The 19175-nt window shown below is 31.9% G+C and overlaps 1 protein-coding gene across 2 annotated transcripts in view; it reads right to left on the reverse strand.

Annotated features, from left to right (window-relative positions):
- LOC124355002 (mucosa-associated lymphoid tissue lymphoma translocation protein 1-like) overlaps positions 1-19175 on the reverse strand; it is a 71220-nt gene that overhangs the window by 26956 nt on the left and 25089 nt on the right. For both annotated transcript variants that reach the window (XM_046805868.1, XM_046805867.1), the window contains exons 3-6: positions 17842-18014; positions 11985-12162; positions 11677-11877; positions 11376-11475 (exon numbers count right to left, since the gene is read on the reverse strand). In XM_046805868.1, the coding sequence (XP_046661824.1) occupies positions 11376-11475; positions 11677-11877; positions 11985-12162; positions 17842-18014 (652 nt within the window). The remainder of the gene's footprint in view (positions 1-11375; positions 11476-11676; positions 11878-11984; positions 12163-17841; positions 18015-19175) is intronic.

A 19175-nucleotide genomic window follows, 5' to 3' on the forward strand; every position in this document is an offset into this window, starting at 1 on the left:
TTTTTTTACGAAATAGTAAACAACATTTTATTTATTTGTAAATCTATTTGTTTGATTTACAATTAATCTATGTAAACAAAATAAATTGGCTCTTTTTTATTGTTATATTTGAGAACGTTCTTTATTATGTATAATCTATTGCGTTTTTACTGTGTTTACACATTGTTAATTCAGATCACTTCTGGTCCCAATTCTGAATAAACGAGGTAGTACTCCATTAGTAAGTTCTGTTTTCTGCTTCTAGTTACTAACCTCATTAAAAAGTATAAGTTCATTCTGCCTTTCATTATAACCACGTCTTTAAGTAAGTTACTTGAATCAGAATCAGACAGTAAGATGTGTACAGATGTGTACCTGTATAAAATAGAATTTTTCTCATTTTATGCACATGTTTACATGTACAGAAATTGTTAAACTATACCGGAAAATATCACGAGCATGAACCTTTTACATTAAAAAATATATGCTTAAAATATAAATTATAACTGATATTACATATAACTTAAATTTTGTTTGGTAACCCCCTATGGACACTACTAAGAAATTGTACAGTAAAATAAATGTTACTAATTTTACTGTAAAATTAATGTTACTAATTGTACTGTAAAATACATTTTAATCTTTACATCTTCTAGATCATCACCTGGGGCTCAGATAAATTAACAAACTTGAGTGTACAATTATTGCAAAAAATCAGTGATTGAACCAGTGTTTGATATATTTTATAGAAATCTGGCTATTGAAATCACCCTTATGACGAAATTTCTACGAGAATTTTTGCATTTTCTCCAATTACCCAAAAACCCCAGAACCCAAGACCACCATAATCTGAAAAGATATATACACATATGAGCTTATCTAATATAACATGAGCTTGTAAACATAGTAACTGCCATAATTGTTAATTCGTCAGAATAAACTTGGTATAAATGCAGTATTTGCACACATATTGGATGAGTTCATTAGCCAGTCTTAACTAATAAAATATTTCATTAAGGTAGCCATTCACATTTGTTCAGAAATTTTAACTCATCTACAGTATTTCCCAATATAGACCCAAAACAACATATTCACAACTTTACTCATATTAGATAATTATAAACAAATTCTATTCTTTCACCTTTTTTCTATACCTCTTACAGTTTCAAAGAGGTTATAATATATGTTCTTATTATTCTAGATCTTCAGTGGGCGGAGGAGTAATGATATTATCCAAAACACATCTCAATACTAAAAAATTAATAATTCCTTCAGTTCAGAATTTGTTAATTGACAAAATATTTGAATGCTGTCTGGTTGAGGTATTACTAGAAAATTTTAACTGTGTATTATGCTGTATCTACAGATCCTCAATACCAATGTTTTTCCACAATTTTATGTCAAATTTTGAAGTTTTATGTTCTATTTTAACTAACAAATACAAAAATGTAATATTAACTGGGGACCTGAACATTAATGTTTTAAAAAGAGATAATTATTACAAAGACTTTGTGAGTGTACTTAAATCACACAATTTAGAATATAAAGTTGACTTTCCGACAAGAGTAACATTACAATCAGAGACAGCTATAGATAATATAATTAGTAATATTAAAGATTATGAACAGCAAGTAACAGGACTCATAACACACATCTCAGACCATGATGCTCAATTACTTGAGATTTTTAACTTAAATATAAAAAAGAAAATTTCAAAAAAATATTGCAGGAATTTTAATCCAAATAATATTGTTACCTTTAGTAAATGTTTATCTCAGGAATCCTTTATGGAGGTATATCAGTCAACAATTAACAATAAGTATGAAACCTTTTTAAATATTTTTATGTACCATTTTAGTAATAGTTTCCCAAAACTTATGGTAGATATCAAAGATAAAAAAATTGATCAATGGATCACTGACGAAATAAAATGTAAGAAAAACGAAATCCATCAACTTGAAAAAGAATTTAGAAAAAATAAGGATGAACATTCTAAAGTTTTAATCAAACATTCCAAACAAGAATTAAAAAACTGTATAAATAGGAATAAGAAACATTTTTTTTATAATAAATTAAGTAATTCTAAAAACAAATCTAAAATGACTTGGAATCTGATTAAAACTGAGATAAATAAAGAATCAACTGCAAAGCATAATATTAACATTGAACAAGATGGAATTTTAGTAAAGAACCCTATTCAGATAGCAAATTTATTCAATGATTTCTTTTTATCAGTAGTTGAAAAATCTGTTTTACCAAAGATTCCTCAGGGTAATAGTAACTTACTGTTAGAAGACAATTTTTCAATCCAATCTAGGTTTAAGTTTAAAACCATAACAGAAGAAAATCTTTAAAAAATAGTTAACTCCTTTGAAAATAAATTTTCTGCTGGCAATGATGATATTTCCATTGATATTGTAAAAAAAGTCCTCCCTGTTATATTTAAACCCTTATTGCATGTGATAAACTCTTCTATTATCTCTGGAATATTCCCTGAATCATTAAAAATTGCTAGAGTAGTTCCCATTTTTAAAAAAGGAAATCCTAATGATGTGTCATGCTATCGTCCTGTGTCATTGCTACCCATCTTTTCAAAAATACTTGAAAGAGTTGTTCACTTTCAGTTAGTAGATTATTTAGTAGAACACCAACTCCTAGATAAAGAACAACACGGTTTTCAGTCAGGTCGATCAACAATTACTGCAGGAATTGAGTTCATCCAAACAATAATCGAATCAGTTGATAAAGGGGAAAAAGTTTTAGGTGTATTTTTAGATATGACTAGAGCCTTTGACAGTGTGTCTCATAAAAAACTTTTAAAGTCATTAGAAAAACTAGGGATTACTGGAAAACAATTGGAATGGTTTGAATCTTATCTCAAAAATAGACAGCAGTATGTTGAGATTGAACATTCAATATCAGAATTTTCAGAAAAATACAATTACATCCGCAAGTTCAATTCCCAGAGACGAATAATTAAACATGGTGTGCCGCAGGGGTCTGTCCTGGGACCTCTCTTGTTTCTTTGCTACTTGAAGGGTTTACCTGGAGCGATCCCTGTTGGTAGTACTATTTGTTTGTTTGCTGACGATTCGAATATAACAATATCAGGAGACACTAAAGAAAATTTTGAAGTTTCATCATTTATTACTTTGTCAATTGTCAAAGAATTTTTGGATCATAAAAATCTCCTACTAAACTCAAGTAAATCTAATTTTATATCATTTTGTACAAAACAAACAAGGAATAAAATAAACCCACAAGTAGCTATAAATAACGAAATAATAGAACAAGTTGAAGTAACAAAATTTTTAGGGCTTTTAATTGACGAAAACCTAAGTTGGGATAAGCACACTGATCATGTGGTAGGCAAAATGTCAACAGGCTTATTTGCTCTGAGACAATTGGCAAAGTACTGTAGCTTGGAAACATTAAAAATAATATATTTTTCTTTAGTTCACTCACATCTTGCTTATGGGATAAGCATATATGGAGCAACAAAAAAGGGAAATTTAGATAGAATTTTAATACAACAAAAGAAATCATTAAGAATTATGTGCAAATTAAAAAGAGAAGACTCAGTTAAACCTTTTTTTTGCTAATCTAAAAATATTAACTGTATATGGGCTCTATATTTTAGAAACTATGACTTACGTAAAACAGAACTTTGACCCGATTTTATCTGTAAATAATCATATTCACAACACTCGATTAAATAGACAGGTTGAAACACATCATTTAGATTTTTTTAAGAAAAAAACTAAATATATCAAGACAAAGTTTTTGTATATGCTACCAAGGCATATTTTACTGGAAAATAATTTATCTAAATTCAAATCTAAAGCAAAAGACTACTTAATAAATTTATCTCTTTATTCGCTAGATGAATATTTTCTCAGCTAGAATTAAGCAATTCTGACCTAACTGTTGTAAGGAATCTAGGAGGGGCCATTCTATGTTTGGTATATCATAATATATTTTAATATAAATAAAATCTATATTAAAGTCCTATCTAGTATTAAGTCTTGACCATTTGTAATTTGACGCTATTTATTGTACCTTTGTACATAATATGAATAAAGAATGTTTGAATCTTGAATCTTGAGGTGGCTACTCAAAATTTGAAAAAGGAATGGTTAAATAAGTTATTATGCATTAAAACAAAATTTTGCTTTAATTCTCAGATCATTTACGTTAATGGATGTTCTAACAGGTTTCTCATTAGGTTTTTAGATAGCAACAATATAAACTGTATAACAGAATTGTGGAAATAATGGTGAACATTATAATTACTGTAAATTGTAATCAATTCAAACTAAACTTGGTAATACGCCAGTGATTATACAATACATGAATAAGTTCGTTATCTAGTCTCAAACAATGAAGATTTCTAGAAGACGAGCAATTGCACTTGTACAACATTTTATCTCAGGTATTTCACAGTATAAATCAAAATTGACACTTTTTATAAAATTAACAAGGAATTTCATGAAACATTTATTCTCACACATTTTTCAATAACTATTAAGGTTACAAGACAGTGGCCATTGAAAAAGTTAGTGTATATAATTGGATCATTGTATTACATTATAAGGGAATAAAAACACAAACATAATTTTTAATTGATTCTAATTACAGTCCACGTTTTTACAAACAAATTTATATACTTATAATGTTTTTGTCTTTTTAAGGTTTCAAGATGATGGAATTTCTAAATATTTGAAAATGTTACGAGTATAATAACATTCCAACATTGAGATATATCGTCCCATCAGTTCTGTACAAATTAAACTTCTAAAAACACATCTTCAATTTAACATTTCAAGACAACAACCAAATGTGAAATCTACCTTTCTTCTGATTAAGTCCAAAGGGTTATTTACATACATTTGTTTCATAAACATTGAATGAAAATATTACAGCCCTGAAATATAGGATCAGTCTGGAACTGATAATACGTTCTGACTAATGTAACTTCTTTGTTTGATATGAGAAATATCCAAGCATAGTTTTGTTTAATACAAAGTGTTTACAAGGAACAATGGATTTTAATAGTTCAAATAATAATAAACAGACAGTAAATTGTCAAACAAAAGAGATTAGGAAATATACAGATACAAATGAAATTTATATTCTATTTTAATGAAAGATTAAAGTTAAGATATAAACATATACATTTACAAGACAAATATATATTTGTAACATTTTTAATTAATTTCATTCCTGGATTGAAACATAACAATATAGGTTTAAAAAATACCTTGTTTACAGTCAGAGTTATGATTTATTTATATGTTTCATTATAAACAAGGTGTCCAGAAAAGGGTGTCACAAACTTCTGTTGCCAATTGTACTTATCATTTAAAACAAAATATATACTATAAACATAGGTCGAGAACTGTATTGTTTTTCTGTTAGTTTTGTTTTTCTTTTTACATAAAAATTATTTTCTTTAGAACTAGTAAAGCTACAGATACCAAACTTTGAACATAGGTTGTGATAAATAAGAGCAAAACCCAAACAAATTATTGTATTATCTGCTTTATATTAACAAAATGGCGTATGTTGAAAATGTTTAAAGTCAAATAACAAAAAAAAAAGAAAAGAAAAGAAAACAGTATTGTTATACAAAATTTAGAAAATACCATATATTTTGCAATTTTTATTACAATTTTAACGGTACTTTTTGGATGCAATCTGTTAACACAAAATCGAGCAAGACCATTTGCTCAAGCCAAGAATAACAACCATTTTGTCACTTTAAATGTATCAGCTGTTTTGACATGTTTCAACAAATAAATAAAACTTTTTCAATATCTACTTTTATATTAAGGCAAATTAAGGTAATAATTACATTCTAACCAAAAATTCCGGGAAAAAATAAAGAAAAATGTTCTTGGAGATGTAGTTAAGCTATTTTAAATGGTAATGTAGTTACAGTTAATAAGAGCTGTTTTGAACATTTTCACTTTTCTACATAAAAAACTACAATCCATATCAGAAAATTAAATTAATATGCAGAGGCTGAATAGTAACCAATAAACCTTTACTTGCTGAATTTCATCAAACTCTTACTATTCAATTTGTCTGTTGAGAGCACTTATACAAAAAACCACAAGAGAGTGCAGTTGAGGGAGGAGCCTATTTTGCCCGTGACCTTCGAGCGGCCAACGAGAACTGAGCGACGTTGCCAAACTTGTTCCCCGCTGTAACCACAAGTCGCGCAAGTCCAGCGTTCTTAAAATACTTAACCGTTACGCTCTAAAGAAATGTTAGAGCTGTCTTGAATTAATTAACTACATATTACAAAATGTAATTTTACGGTCATTTTAAAAAAAAGTACATCTCTGTAGCTTATTTCCATGTTGAGTTAAATGGATTGAAATAAATTATTGTATTATATTACTCATATACGAAGATCGTAGGATTAAAATCTTTAGCCGAAATATAAATTAAAAAGAAAACATAAAAATACCGCAAAAACATTAATTTTCCGTAACAGTTAGGTAATGCCATTATCACTGATATATAATAAGGCATTACATGTTTGCATAGTATAATCATGTTATGTTAAATGGATTTTCAATTTGGTAAGAAAGTTATCAAATACATCTGAAATATATGTTCTTTTCCATAAATATACTTATTCAGTACTTAACGGTGGGAATTGTTGCCGCAACGGTTTTGTTACGCACTTTGGTTCTCATAAATTTATAACCATTTGAAAGCATTTTTCCTACCTGGCTATTAATAGTCTTGAATCTGTGTTATGTAAAATTGTTTTCACACGTGGGTGATTTAAATATTTAAACTGGCCATAGTTTAAAAATCATACAGCACAAGTATTTTTATAATATGAATGCACTTTCTTATACAATTCTAAAGTAACGATTTTCTATAACATCCAATGAAATTTGAACACAGTACATAATAGATGATGTCAGACGAGTGAAAATGTGGAGGAAAAGGGTGAAATACCTGTAAACAAAAGCCGCACCAGCCAGCAGTGGTGGTAATACCAGACGGATGAGTCATACTGTTTCCAAGAAACAGCCCCTTCCACAGTTCCCTTCCGGTCTCTGACCGTCAGTCAGCGCCTATTGTCGCTTAATCAGTGGCGGTTGAAAATACTGCATTCTCTTCAATTCCAGTACGAGTATATTATTTTGTGCTGAATTTTACTGTTGATGAACGTTTTCGTGTTTTTAAGTGTTGTTTATTGGTAGCTATTATAAGTGTACCGATTATTTTCTGTGTAGTGTCATTAAATTGTAATATACTTGTTATTGTGATTCCTTATTTGGACTAAATGGAGTGTGATGATGTTTGTTCAATTGCACAGCCATCCGGAAGTAAGAGCGGTAGTGGAAAAACCCTACGTAGTGAAGAACGACGTATTATTTACAACGTTTACAACTTTTTCAAAAAACTGTCGTTGACAAATTTCCGAGAAACTCTAAACTTTAAGCAAAGTGGTAAACTGTGTGCTGAGGCCTGCGGTGTAAGTGAAAGAACCGTTAACAAAATAAGTAAAGAAGCTAAGCTGTCCGAAGAAGATGGACCTTCATCATCAGAAATTAAGTTTTCAATGCCAGGAAAACAAAGAAGTCAAAAATCAAAAATAACAGGCTTTGATGACTTTGAAAAAGATGTTTTGAGACGAACTGTCCTTTCGTACTACGACAGAGGGGAATTTCCCACATCAACAAAAAGAATCACGCAGGATCTCAAACAAAAACTTGATTACAACGGATCGGTAACTTCAACAAATAGGTTATTAAGGCATGTTGGTTTCAGGTATAAGAAAACCAATGATGGTAGAAAGTTTTTATTGGAATGAAATGATATTGTAGCAGCTCGTTTAAAATTTTTGAGAACTATGCAAGAGCTTAGAGAATCTGGTGATTGTAGGCCCATATATTACCTCGATGAAACATGGGTTAATGAAAACCATACTCGAAAATACATATGGTAGGACACGACTGAGTCTGGTGGACTAAAGGTTCCTCTCGGCAAAGGTAGAAGATTAATAATTTGTCATGTCGGTTCGGCAAAAGATGGGTTTTTGCAAGAATGTAAGTGGGTTTTTCGGTCTAAGACATCATCCAGTTCGGACTATCATGATGAAATAAACGCTGAATCGTTTAGAAAATGGTTTAAAAAATTGCTATGCATTTTGGAAGAAGACTCGATCATCGTCATGGACAATGCTCCATACCACTCAGTACTCGCCGAGAAAATTCCAAATTCATCGTGGAGAAAGGAAGAGATTCAAAATTGGCTGTCTCGAAAAAACATACAATACTGTATGAAAGAAACGAAACCAGAACTTATAATGAGGGTTCTCCCATATAAAACCCAACAAAAAACTTGTGAACTCGACGTATTAGCCAATGAAATGGGACATACAGTTGTCAGGCTCCCTCCTTATCACTACCAGTACAATCCCATTGAAATGGTATGGGCTCAAGTGAAGGGAGAGGTAGCACGTAATAATAAGACATTTAAAATAACCGACGTTGAGAAACTTGTTCATGATGCTCTGGACAAAGTGACTAAAGAAGACTGGCAATCAAGAGTTCAGCACGCAGAAGCCTTGCAGCAAGCTGATTTTGAAAAGGAATGTATCCGCACAAGTGTTGTAGAGCAAATAATTACAAACTTAGCAGACAATTCTGACACGAGTAGCAGTGAGGTAGAAAGTGAAAATGAAGAAGACTCTGAGGTTTTGGCTACGATATTGCCGCCTGAGAGCGCATAAATAATATACAAGTGCAAAGGTAAGAATATTATTAAGTCAATCATGCTTTTTAACGTATTTCATTTTAAAATAGTAGGCCCTAAAAGTTATTTAGTAGAAAATTTGATTGTTTCATAATTTAAAAATATAATTCTTCAATAATTTTAAAATTTATTATATTGTTATATTTTTTAATTATTTTTAATCAAGCAACACGTCATGCAGTGTCCAATATAAGCAACATGTATATTAATTTTGTGTGTGTTTAGTAATCGTTTAAAATCACTGAAAAGATTGTTGTATCGTATGGAAATAAGCAAGTACTTTACTCTGACTAACTGACGGGACGATTTGTTTGTTTTAATCGATAGTTAGTTTGTAAACTAAACTACAACCTAGTTTGTTTATTAATACAACTACTATAGTTAGTTGTATTAATAAACTACACAAGTAATTTAAATATAATATAGCAAACTGTCAACGCATTTTAAATATTGTTTTTCAATTATACTGATAAGTTTTAAATGTTCAGTATCAGTATCAAATGTCCGAAGATTTTTATGGTTTATCAAACTATGTATTAAAGCAATGTTACAGTGTTTTGCTATGTCCTCTGGCCTATTTGATAAACTGGATGTTTTTTGAGGGTATCTATCCTAAGTGTCTGAAAATTACCATTACAATACCTGTTTTTAAGAAAGGAGATATTTACTCTCAAAGTAATTATCGTCCAATATCACTAGTCCCAGTTATGTCAAAAGTTGTAGAAGCTATAATTAAGGAACAACTCAATAAGTACTTTTAAATAAATAGATTTCTATCATCAAGTCAATATGGTTTTAGGAAAGGTCTTTCTACCATCAATGCTATAGAAAATATAGTGTCCTATGTATTTCAAGGATTCGAAGAAAAAAATTATACTCATGCAACCTTGTTGGACCTAAGTAAAGCGTTTGAAATTGTGTCTCACGATATTCTTATGACAAAACTTGAATTTTTACGGTATTGTGCAAAATGAGCTAAATCTATTAAGGTCGTACTTGATGGATAGATATCAAATGGTTAAAACTGGTGAACAACAATCAAGCCTGCAAAAAGTATTAAACGGGGTTCCCCAGGGCTCAGTACTTGGGCCATTTCTTTTTATTATTTTTACTAATGACCTCCCAAGTTTCTTATCCAGTAATTGTGCTTTATATGCTGATGACACAACATTGTTAAATGCAGGAAAAGATCTTAATATATTACTCGAAGACAGTGAAACCACATTTAAAAAGTCTTGCATATGGCTTGAAAATAATAAATTATTACTTAATAAAAATAAGACTGAAAGAATTGTTTTTGGGCTTAAAAACACTGAAAATAGATCTGTTAAACTCTTAGGAATAAATCTAGACTGCAAGCTTAGTTGGAATGAACATATAAATCAATTGTGTAAAAAATTGGCTAAAGTTCTTTTCTTATTAAGGAAACTAAAAACATGTACCAGTAGGGAACTTATTTTAAATGCTTACTACTCTTTTTTTCACTGTCACCTATTATACGGTACAACTCTTTGGGGAAACTCCTCTGGGGCTCAACAGGTTTTTATATGGCAAAAGAAGGCGATTAGATGTATAGTGGGAATTGGGGACACTGAATCATGTAGACCGCATTTTATTGATCTGAGTATTCTAACGTTACCCTGTGTGTTCATGTTTCAATCAATTATGTATGTTAAAGACCATTATGCAGAATTTAATTTACGAAGCAGTAAACATATATATAACACCAGAAATAAAAACCTTATTGATGAAGAATTTGTACGTCTAAGTAAGACAAAAAGTAATTACATACATATTGGCATAAAGCTTTTTAACAAATTACCTCTAAATGTAAAGTCTTTGTCTGTAAATAGTTTTAAATTAGTTCTTAAGAAATGGTTTTTAAAAAAAGCTTTTTATAGTTTAGACGAATTCTACAATGTTTCATTAGATGACATAATATTTTAGGTGTAATATTTATATATCATAATTTATTCTCATATTTTGTAATTTTGTATTATTTGTTGTATTTATTGATTGTTAATTTTATTAATTGTTATGTTTGTTAATTGTTATATTTGTTCATTGTTATATATTGTTAATTGTTATATTTAGATTAAGACTTAAGACACATTGACAAACAACAGCTATCTTACATCAAATTTTCACTGAAGTCAAATGTCTGCTATTTTATTTGTATCATTGTGCTACCATTTAATTGACTAATGTGACAAAGCCTATTGTAACATATGTTATTTAACGGCAATAAACGAATTGAATTGAGTGTTAGTTGTGACAGTGCAGCGGTTTATCAGCCACAATGCGCCAGCCGTGCCGGGCGGCAGTGGCAGTTGTGTGGCAACGTCGCGCAGGCCAGTCCATTCTATTGGTCGCCGCCAACTGCACTCTCTGGTTGTTCCTTGTATAGATGGACAGACTAAAACGTTTATAGACTGTTTATAAAATTTAAATTTTATAAACACATGATAAATATATGAAAAAAGAAAATAATATAGTTTTCTAGTAAACTCAACATTTTTCAGCATAGTAGAATATTTACTCATATCCTGCACACTTGATATAAGTATTTTTGCATTTAATTTTTTACTCTACAGTTATTTACATGCACTAACCTCAAGTGCATTGGAAGTTTCATTGTCGAGTACAATGTTTGGCATAAAGCAATCATTTACAGCGTCTTCACTCCGTGGAGGACTACGGTACCACTCATACCTGGAATGTAAAGTAGAGTTAAAATTTAATCTTTTACATTCAAAATATTATTATCTATTTTTTCACCACTTTTTTGGAAAACTTGTAAAATATTAATTCATTTTTCTTAAAGGAATCTCATTTATTTTGTGCTTTTTATACATCAGTATCTTGTTTCATAATAGCAGTACTTTTAGATGCTTAATGACACCGCTGCCTTACCTTGGCTCGGGATAACCCTCGGCCTGCACGGTGAGAAGCAGTGTCTGGCCGCGCAGTACCGAGCGTATTCGAGGTAGGTTACTCAGTAGAATTGGCCGCTTAGACAGCCTATCCACTGTCACCTCAATCGAATTACGCGTAGCAATATGGCCTCGTATTTCCTGTTTCACCACACAATAGTAGACACCTCTTAGCTCCTCACTAGCAATAAATATTTGTATGTTAAAATCGGTGCATTACTTGCATCTTCTGTTGAAATAGTAAAAATATTTTGACAGAAATCGTAAGTGGAATAAATGATTTCATACGTGAATGAAGGTATCGAGAGGAGTGAACTTGTCTGTCCAGGGATTAGCCTGTTATCTCGGTACCACTGATAAGTAGGACGTGGCAGGCCTGAGGCAATGCACGTGAGTTGTAACACCTCACCATTCTCAATTCGAACATCTTCCCCATTTCCTGGCTGAACTTCTATCACCATGGGTTCTATAATTTTCAGAAAGGCACTCAATTTAATAAAGAATTAAAATTAAACTTCTACAAACAAAATTAAACTTCTACAAACATTTAATACAATTGCGTTTTGACTGTAGGCTACATGTATTTTGCAAATTATGTATTGGAAAGTATGTACAAGCTGCAAAAATTATGAAAATGGTCTGTAAATGTAGTGCTGCATAATTACATGTTGTCTTGAGTGTAATATAATATTATTAACAATTCTGAAGATGAATATCTCTTTAGTGCCATATAGGATGTGTCATATGTAGTGATTCAATTCACTATTCAATAAGAAATAACTAGGGTGAAAATAACTAGTCAAGTGTATCTTAATGGCTGAGCTAAGAAATTAAATTAATTTGCATTATGTTTAACATTTATTTAATTATTAGGAGGATCATTGTCAATAATAGCAAACTCGTGACTAACTAAAGGTTCATACACATTTCATAATGCACCATTACATAAACTTGCATCTATACAAAAACTAACTGACTTTATTGTGAGAGAGCTCAACCAGTAACATTTTGACACCATGACTTCAAAATTATGATTAAATGGAAGGAACAAATTTGGTTAACAATTTTTTCCTCACGCAAGCGCTTATTTCAGAATTATTACACGAAAAATCAACAGCTGTTTTTAAAGTCAGTTGTTGTATGTCAATTTGTAAAAAAGATGTTTTCACCTTGTGTCAAAGGGGTACTTACATAATTGTGCGACAGATTTTGCTTCTATTTTAGAATATAACATAATTTTATAAATAATTTGAATTAAAGCTATCAATTTAAATTTTTTCAATTAATTTGGATTTACAATAATGTTTTGTATTCAATTCAATTCGTTTATTGCCGTTAAATAACATACGTTACAATAGGCTTTGTCACATAAATCAATTGAATGGTACTTGATACTTGATACTTGATGTCTTCGTCTTTGACTGATAAAACCAGATAGACTGTGTCAATTTTGTTTAAAAAACTGTTTGCAATTTGTTCAGAACAATTTTGTCAAGTATTTAAAAACTATATACACTATTTACAAAGGTTTATGGTGGCAGGACTAGAACAGTGGGTCATCTTCAAGTTCCTTGAGTGCATAGATAGGCCTACTTGTAAGTCCGGACCATATTGGCTTCCTTGAACTTAATAGTGTTCATATTTCTGATGCTTTCCCGGTAGGCTGTTGTATAGTTTGACCGCTGCTATTGGAAAACTGTTCAACGATTTTGAAAGTCTACATTTTAGGGTGTTTAGGTCTTTTGCATGGCGGTGTTGTAGCCATGGACATCTTGTCTTCTCCCAAACAGAGATTCATTCTCCTTTACGTATATAAGCGAGTTCATTACATATTGGCCTTGAACCGTTAATACCCTGGAGGCGTTTGAAAAATAGGCCTACAATGCTCCAGATGGGTCTGAAGATGTAATGATGCGTAGCGCCTTCTTTTGGAGAACAAGTATTCTGCCTGCATGCTGATGCATGGCCCCAGAGCAGAATACCATAGGCTAGGTGGCTGTGAAAAAAAGTGCGTGGTACACCCGTTACCAGGCACCGCTCTGGGTACCACGTTTCTCAGTTTTCTCAGCAAGAAGATAACCCTGGAGAGTTTTGTGCAGACTTTGTCTATGTGGCAATTCCAATTTAACTTCGGGTCCAGCCAGAAACCGAGTAATTTAACGGCCTCATCACAGTCCTCTATGACATCTCCATTTTTTAGAGTACAGAATATCAGTTGTGTTTTTTCTTCGTTTAATTTTAGTTTGTTTGTGGTGAACCACCTCTTGGCATCTGCTAACAAGTCCTCGGCTTCCTGAAGCACGGAGTGTATCAGCTTTCCTCTGGACAGGAGCGTAGTGTCATCTGCAAACAGCACTGCCCTGCCTCCCAGTCTTAAATCATTCACAAGAATTAAGAAGAGCAAAGGTCCCAGGATGGAACCTTGTGGCACTCCATGCATGACTTCTCTACTTCCTGAAGTAGCCCCACCAAGCGATACCCTCTGTTGTCTATTTTCGAGATAGCTGGAAAATAGTTTTGTGAACTGTTCCTTCGATCCCAGGAATTTAGCTTGCTAATCTTATGCGGCACACAATCGAATGCTCGGCTCAGATCAGCAGAGCGCAAGAGCCATTGATTCGCCAGCCTCGAAAGCTTCCATTATCTTTGATGCTATGGATAATAAGGCAGTGGTTGTAGAACGTCCACTTCTGAAGCCATGTTGGGTGTTGCTGAGCAGATTGTTGGACTCAAAAAAATCAACCAACTGTTTTTTCATTATTGACTCCATGACCTTAGACACCACTGGCAGAACTGAAACTGGCCTGTAATTCGCCAGTTCCATCAGGATTTCCTTTCTTGTAGATGGGACTGTGCGTGCAATCTTCAAAGCATCTGGAAAGATACCTCGACTAAGACACTTGTTTATTACTACTGATAGAGGGTTTGCTACTTCATGGATCACCGCTTTCAAAACAAAGCAAGGAACACCATAGATATCCGGGCTTCTAGAGTTCTTTAGCCTATTTACTATTTTTATAATATCTAGTGGTCGCACCTCTAACCAATGGTCTAATATAGGCTTAGGCCTATTTGCAATATACAGAGGGTTAAAGTCCAATCTCCGGAAGGTTTGTCACTATCTCTTCAACAGCCTCTATGAAGAAATTGTTTATGTTGTCAGGACTTTCTGAGCAGGAAGCATATGGCTTCTTAGGTCTGTGTGAGTTTATAATATCCCAGGCCGCTTTACACATGTTGGAGGATGACCTGATGGTGTGGACGTTGAAGGCCTTCTTAGCTTCTGTTACTTCCAGTCTGTATTGTTTATTTGTTTTACAATATAATGCATAGTACTCATCACGGTCTTTTGGTGAGACTGCTGATTTATAATGATCATTTAGAAGAACTACTAAGTATTTTAAGTCTGCGCAAGTCTGCTGTATACCAAGATTTATCTTTAAAATGACATTTAGTTCCGTTTTCTGGATTTTTTTTTAAAGGTTTTAATGGAAAAAAATATATCAAAATTGTAATTAAAGGTTTGAAGAAATCTATCAAAGGAGTGCTCAGATAAATAGTGATCACCCAATTCAATTGGCCAGTTTACGTTTTTTAGAGCCCTCCTTAGTAAAGGCAGCTGCTCATCCTTGATGACGCGCTTTGTAAAACTATACTTATCATGCCATGAAACTTCTTTGTGTTTACCATTTCCCAAACTTGACTTTATTGTCATAATAACTGCACTATGGTCCGCAATCATAGGTTCAATGACTTCCACCTTATAATCCCAAGAAGAATCAAAATTGTAGCCATGGAATCTAGGCACGCTGTGCCTCTTGTGGGTAGTCTGTTTGAAATGTATAGGCCATGACTAATGAGCATGTTTGTAAAAAATGTTCTCTTCCCGTGATTTTTCTTCCAGGTGTACATTAAAGTCACCACAGACCACAAGTTTTTTTCTTATTTCGAGAAAGAAAAGTAAAACATTTGTCCAGAAGTTTGAATAAACTCATCAAAATCACCATCAGGAGAGCGGTAAAATCGACATGATGATCATTAAAGAGTCCAAGAGCTCAGTAGCGGCAATTTCTAAAGTTAGTTCTTTACAAAATTGTTCAAGGTTAAGTTTTTTATATCTAAGATTATTTTTAACATAAACTGCTGTGCCTCCATTTTTATGTTCCTGTCTACAATAGGCATCCGCCAAAATTAAATCTTCAATTTGGGTGTACACATCAATTTCATCTTTAACTAGCCAATGCTCTGAAATGCACAGTATATTTGGTCTAGTTCCAATATAAAGAAAGATAGAACCTCCATTTTTGTCCTTAAACATTGAACATTTATTGAGGCTATTACCTTGTCTGAGCTATAATTTTTCATAGGCTTTTTTAACTTAGGCCTATGTCTAGTTTTGTTTGGGAGTTTAAGCTAGGAAGAATAATATCACTAGACTGAATGTTAGACAAATGAGAAACTAAGTTACACTGAGAGTTTGTGTGTTTCTGAATAAAAAACGCTTCAGTGTTACATTTCTGGGCCAGCGGGTACAATCCATAACCTTATCTTTATGTAAAAAATCTACTCCTAGCTTGAAGCTCTTGTTTACTCCCTTGTTTTTCAAGTTTTTCAACACTAAAACTAATATTACGAAAGGCTTTACTTACAAAACATTGAACATCCTCTTCACTCGTTCCCATAGCGACTTTTCCCAAATGAAACCAAGCCTTCTTAGCACCGAGAAGGCTTGATGAGACACTATCACCTGTACCGATTATAATAGAGTGTTTCTTTTTGTATTTGGATGACTCTGGGTATGGGCTTACCCTATTTTTGCTTAGGCCTAGATTAGCCTTGCCAAGTCCATTCCTAACCTCACTGTCCCAGCTTTCCTATTTTATTTCTCACATTTTTCCTTCTAGGCCCAACAGCTTGCCAATCTTTATTTAACATATTTTCTGTCTTAGAAGGAGAAACATCGTCACTTGCAACCAAAGAGGTTTCAGATCCCGAGTAGTGTCCGAGTCACTATTTGAGCCTAGACTTACTTCAACATTTTTGTTATTTACATCTTGGCATATTCTATTTGTAAGCCGTTTAGAAGTTCGGGTTTTAACAATATCTACATAAGATGGGGTTTTAATTTTGTCATCGGTAATTTCATTTACATATTCACTAAGATTAGGTTCCATTCCTATTTCTGGATTTATTACGCTGTTCGATGTATTGGAACAACTCTCTTTCCCTGAAACCGTTCTCAGAACGATTTCGGTTCTTTGGATTCCGTTTGTGGATGTTTCAATTTTTGAGTTGGCATGGAAATGTCGCATAATTTCATTTAGCTGTGTCCTAACACATTATTTTCATTTTCAAGTTCACTTAACCTTTTTAGACAAACTTAGGTTATTTTTGGTTATTTCTTCCAATTCCTGTCACTACAACGTTAAGAATCGCGGAGCAGTCAGATTCGTTCGACGGATGCAGATCAGTTCCCGACGCAGACTCGGTACTTTGTTTTGATAACAGCATTTGGAAGGCAAGAAACACAGTACCATTTTATTCCTGGCATACTTGAAAGTTTTTAAAATGGTCGTATTGAGGCCTTTGAAATACTTGCACAAGCAATATGCCACCATTTTTTACAGATTCCATAACACATTATCGCATTATGCCTATCTAACACTGCTTTTGAGCACGAGCCACCACATATACACTTTTCACCTGCCACCATCTTGCAGACGACTTGTAGCACAACGATATAAATAAATAAAATAGTAGTCATTCGACTTCAGTTTAAATTTGATGTAAGATAATTTGTTGTTTATCAATGTGTTTTAATCTAAATATAACAATTAACAATATATAACAATGAACAAATATAACAATTAACAAACATAACAATTAATAAAATTAACAATCAATAAATACAACAAATAATAAAAATTACTATATATGAGAATAAATTATGATATATAAATATTGATCTAGGCCAGCATAATGAGTTAAATTGGTGATAGGTGATATGATCATGCTATACAGTATATTCTTTCTTTGTTTCCAGTTTGTAATAACAGCTAATCTGGACTCAAACTCAACTTCAATTCTTACTAACAGTTTTACATAGGAATCATTGAAAAACACTTGGAATGGTAACATGACTTACCAGCAGGTGTTAACAAAGTCAACTCTTCCAACAAATCAAATTCTCTCAACATGACACAGAACTCATCAAAGGAACACATTCGATCAAACAACTCCTCCAGCACCCAGTTTGCAGGATTCATTCCTCTGGCCATCATATCATTCATTCTGTCTACGTTTAAAAACACTGGAATTCTGAAACAAAACAAATAATATAATAGATAAAACCTTTTGAACCAAGGTAACACAATGTTGGTAGGTTTACAACCTGGAAAAAATGTTTACTTCTTTTATTTTCACATATTCATAATCACTCATAATTTAACCAATAACCACTATTTGGAACCACATTGTGACCACTATTTTTATCACCACTTCTCAGGATTAACATAAATACCATTTTAAATCTCATACGATTTCGGACTATCAGATTTGCCTTTTGAGACTTATGTACAAAAATTATTAAACAAATTGGTATGATTATGAAAAATTTCAAGGTTGTTGAATGTTTCTCCACTTTAATTCCCAAAGGTTAAAAGAGGGCACCAACTTAGTGTTATTCCATATTATTATATAGTGATGTTCACATTGTTTCATTCTTTAGTTTGCTCTTATTCTAATTTTGATTCTTTTTTTCTTTCAGGAAAACAAAACTATTTTAATTCTTCAAAACTTTATAAGTATTAATTTTAAAATACAATATTTATATATTTTCTTCGTGTTAACAGGTTTTGATATTCCTTTCAAATTTATTTATTTATCTATGGGGTATAAGATGACATTCTACATTTAGAAAAATATGCCATAATTATTTGTAGCAACAATACTGTTTCATATAGACATGCAGTTAACATTTGTTAATAATATATTAAGACAGATAATTACATAATTGATTTTAAAAAGGAATGATACATCAATATAAGTTTTTACTTCCTTTCACTGATGCTTACAACATTTAAAGCCTATCACCAATTTAAAATTACATCTAAGAAACACATGGTCTGCAAGGTTTGAAGATAGGTTTTTATCATAACAAAGTGACATTTTGTTTATCAATAGAAGAATTTTTCTGTGTACAGATTTTCCAATACTAATTCCACAGCATATTTTCTTTTACTTATAGCGATAATTAAATAATAAAATAATAAATAAATAATAGTGATAGTTAAAAGTCAAAGTCAAACATTCTTTATTCATAAATTGTACATACATACAATAAATTGTGTATACAATGTTACAAAACTAACATACCATATCAATCAAATTTTTAATTCATAGAAAATCCTTTCTTAGCAAAAATATTTAAATAGTGTTTTGAGCTTGGTAAAATTCCTCAATCGACTACAGAGATAAGTT

Source organism: Homalodisca vitripennis, chromosome 2 (genome assembly GCF_021130785.1).
Source record: "Homalodisca vitripennis isolate AUS2020 chromosome 2, UT_GWSS_2.1, whole genome shotgun sequence".
NCBI lineage: Eukaryota > Metazoa > Arthropoda > Insecta > Hemiptera > Cicadellidae > Homalodisca > Homalodisca vitripennis.